Source organism: Condylura cristata, unplaced genomic scaffold (assembly GCF_000260355.1).
Source record: "Condylura cristata isolate star-nosed mole 26May11 unplaced genomic scaffold, ConCri1.0 scaffold00006, whole genome shotgun sequence".
In the NCBI taxonomy this organism is placed as follows: domain Eukaryota; kingdom Metazoa; phylum Chordata; class Mammalia; order Eulipotyphla; family Talpidae; genus Condylura; species Condylura cristata.
This window is the reverse complement of record NW_004567107.1, coordinates 3593599-3596923: the sequence shown is the minus strand read 5'-3', so window position 1 is coordinate 3596923 and position 3325 is coordinate 3593599. Positions and strand designations below refer to the sequence as shown.

At 67.9% G+C, this 3325-nt stretch overlaps 1 protein-coding gene across 1 annotated transcript in view; it reads right to left on the bottom strand.

Annotated features, from left to right (window-relative positions):
* Window positions 1-931: 931 nt before the first annotated feature.
* LOC101636268 (chromosome unknown open reading frame, human C9orf50) overlaps window positions 932-3325 on the bottom strand; it is a 10189-nt gene continuing 7795 nt past the window's right edge. The window contains exon 6 of the mRNA XM_012721205.1: window positions 932-1108. Within this exon, the coding sequence (XP_012576659.1) occupies window positions 1022-1108 (87 nt within the window). The 3' untranslated portion in view covers window positions 932-1021. The remainder of the gene's footprint in view (window positions 1109-3325) is intronic.

Below are 3325 nucleotides of genomic sequence, written 5' to 3'. Positions count from 1 at the left end.
GTCAACCAGCTGTGGCCAGTCCTCTTTGCCCTGGCCACAGGCACAAGCCACTGGGGACCCTGACCCCCACCCCAGCTGGCCATGGGCCCAGACCGGCCCTCCGGTGAGCTGGACTCACGCCAAGTCCACCTGCTGACAGGGCCCTGTGAGCGACTCACCTGCTGAAGTGGGGGCTCCCCATCTGGGATGGGGAGGCTGTGCACGGATGGACAGGGGCCCGGGAACGCGAGCCTGACGGGAGGTGGCAGGGCTGTGAGGGCCCCAATGACTCGGCTGTGTGACCCCGGGACGGTGGCCACACCTCTCTGAGCCAGGTACCTCTGTGGGGGCCCAGCTTGGGCTGCCTCCACCACAGTCCTGGCAGTTAGGGTGAGGGGAGGGGGCGTCTGGCTGCACAGTGTGCTGGGGGGATGCCAAGACCAGGCGCCCACGCAGGCACCCGGCACCCCCACTGTTGCTGCGGGCGCCGGCTGCTCCATCTACGCGAGCAGGTGACCTTGAAACAGCCGCGTGGCCTCCAGCCACCTTGTGTGGTGAAACGGGGTCCGGGAGCGTGGACTCCTGGCCATGTGCACGTACCACCTCAGAGGGTGCACGGGAAAGTGGGCGCCAGCTGCGTGGGGCGGCTGGGAGGCGCCCCTCCCCCTGGCTTCTCCCGTCATGCCCGCGGAAGCGCGACCTTGTGCCCACGCTAGCTGGTTACAGCAGAGATCCCGGCTCTGGGGGCCTGAGGTCCTGCTGCTGGTGCTGCCCAGGCCCCAGGGGACCTGTGGTCTGGATGACGATGCCCGGGGCCCAGGCCGGCCCAAGGCTGCCTCCAGAAGCCGCCCCGGACCCGGCGGCCAGCCTGGCGTTGCCCGGGCCGACGTCTGTGTTCACAGTCAGCCCCATCATTTGCAAGGACCCACAGAAGGCGGACTCAGGCCCCTGTGTAAAATTTATTAAGAATTTCGGGTTGGCCGCAGCAGAGCCTGAACCCCTGTGCCGGGCCCTGGGGCCGCAGGGCCTGTCCGCACCTCCCTCACCAAAGCACCGGCTCCCTGAGGCTGGAACGCCGTCCCTCCTGTCCACAGAGCCTGGTGTGCAGCAGCTGCTCAATGAATGAATTCTGTGGAGGGAGAAGGCGGGCGAGGAGCTGAGGACGAGCGGCTTCCACCTCGCTGCCTGGATGCCCACCCGGCTGGTCCTCTGGGGGGGCGCTGGGCCCCGGATCGTCCTCTGGGGGGGCGCTGGGGTGCCTCCCACCTCCCACACCTGCCTGGGCTGCCCCCCCCCCCCAGAGCTCACTGATTTCTATCTGAGCTCAACTGAGCGCTCCGGGGAAGTTCCGCAGCCTCTTGTGCATCCGGGTCGGGGGAGCTGCCCCTCGGCCCTGCAGGGAGCCAGCTCTGGGCACCTGTCTTAGCCCAGGCGTGGCCATGCTCGCTGCCCCGGGCACGTCTGCCACTGGACACAGAGCTTGCGAGGACAGGGCCTGGTGACAGGTTACCCCGCCTTAGCCGGGAGGCGTCTTCCCCCAGAGAACACACTGGGGTGCTCCGGCCCCCAAAGGGTCCTGGCGGGTGGTTTCCAGCCTCTGGGGTTCCGCTGTGCAGAACTGGAAAGCAGCGCAGAGCGCAAGGGGCTTCCAGGGGCGGGCGGCAGCGTCCCGGGCTGCCAGGCGCAGACTGTAAGTGGGGGAACCCGGCGGGTGAGTGGTGGAGGCCTCCCAAGGCCCCCAAAGGAGATGGTGGACGAGCTTCAGGTTGTTGCTCCTCTGATGGCCCTGGACACAGACCACCCCCGCGGTGCCCTCCTTCTGGACTGTTCTAGGGGAGGCTGAGGCTTGCAGGGCTTCCTGGAGCGGGCAGGAAGTGGTGTCTCCTGGGAGGGGTCGGTGGCTCGACCTGATCAAGGGCCTTAAGGCACATGCAGTGGGGAAGATTAAAGGGCCCAAGGAAGCAGGAATGTGGGCCAGGCGGAGGACAGGGAGCCCCCCACCACGTCGGCCCTGGATCCCCTTCCACACCCCAAGCCCCATATAACCCCAACCAGCTCCTGAGACTGCTGCGAGTCCTGTCGCCCACCTGAGGACGGACTCCCGAGGGGGCGCTGGGCCCTCTGGTGCGCCCAGGCCGGCTGGGGGCACAGGCCCCAGGACCCTGGGGCTGCAGGGGCTCTCCCCCTGGCTCCCCACTAAGACCCTTGCCCCGCCTCAGCCTGGAGTGGGGCTGCCTGTGCCCCAGCGGGAAAGCAGCTGAAGCTCCTGCATTGGGGACCCCTTCCTCCGCTTGTCTGTCTCCCCACAGACCCTTGCCTGGGTCCAACCCTCCATCCCCAGGGAGCCCCAAGTGCAGGAGGCTGGACCGGGGTCAGGAAGGGCCCTCCAGCCTAGCCGGTGCCCTGGGGAAGAGGACCCCAGTGAGAGCGCCTCCTGGAACCCAGACCTCAACACCCCGCCCTGTGCCACCCAGAGAAAGTTTGACCTCTCTGGGCCGCAGCTTCCCAGCAGGGAGCCGTGACCTGAGCGGCTGGTGAGAGGTGGGGCCTGCTGAGGAGCCTGTGAGCCTAGTACTCCCCCCCCGCCAGCCCCAGTCTGCGCCCCAGGTCCCCCCTCTGTCAGTGGGGCTACAGGGGACCCCAGGGAAAGAAGTCTTGGTCTCTCTGCCTCCCCCCACCTCTCCACCGACCAGACACCCCCACCCACTTGGCTGCCCCGCCTGGGGTGGGAGACTTGATTGCTCAAGGCCAGAGCACAGACAGGAACCTGAAAAGCCGCCTTGACCCCCTGGGGCTCACGGGGTGGTGGTGTGGGGGTGCAGAGCAGCCCAGCTCCAGCTCCAACTTGCTTCTCCCCAGCCCCTAGGGGCTGGCTGGCCCCACCCGCCCTGAGTGTAAATGTACTGCTGGGCCCTGGGGGTGGCTGGCTGGTCAGGGGGAGTGAGAGGAGGCGGGAACAGTGGGGGAGCCCCTCCCCCCACGGGAGTGCTCCCCTCCCTCTCCCCATGCCCCCCCATTCCTCACTCAAGTGCCACCGTGTGCCGTGTGGGGTGGGGAGGACACGCTGTGGACAGCAGGCACCGGGGTAGTCAGGGACACCTGTGGGCCCCAGAACATGGGGTGCAGTCTGTGGGCCTCCCTGCTGGTGGCCCCCAGAGGGGCGGGGCCTTTGCGGACGTTCCAGCCTGCTCTGTGTGACTTCTCGATGCGGCGGTTTGTGCGGTGTGTGGAGTGTGGTGTGGCTTGATGTGTGCCGCGTGTGGGGTGGGGTGCGCGTGTGGTGTGGGGGGGCTGCTGTTGGCGCTGTGCTGTGTGGACGGCCTGTGTGTCCTCCCATCTGGGCCGC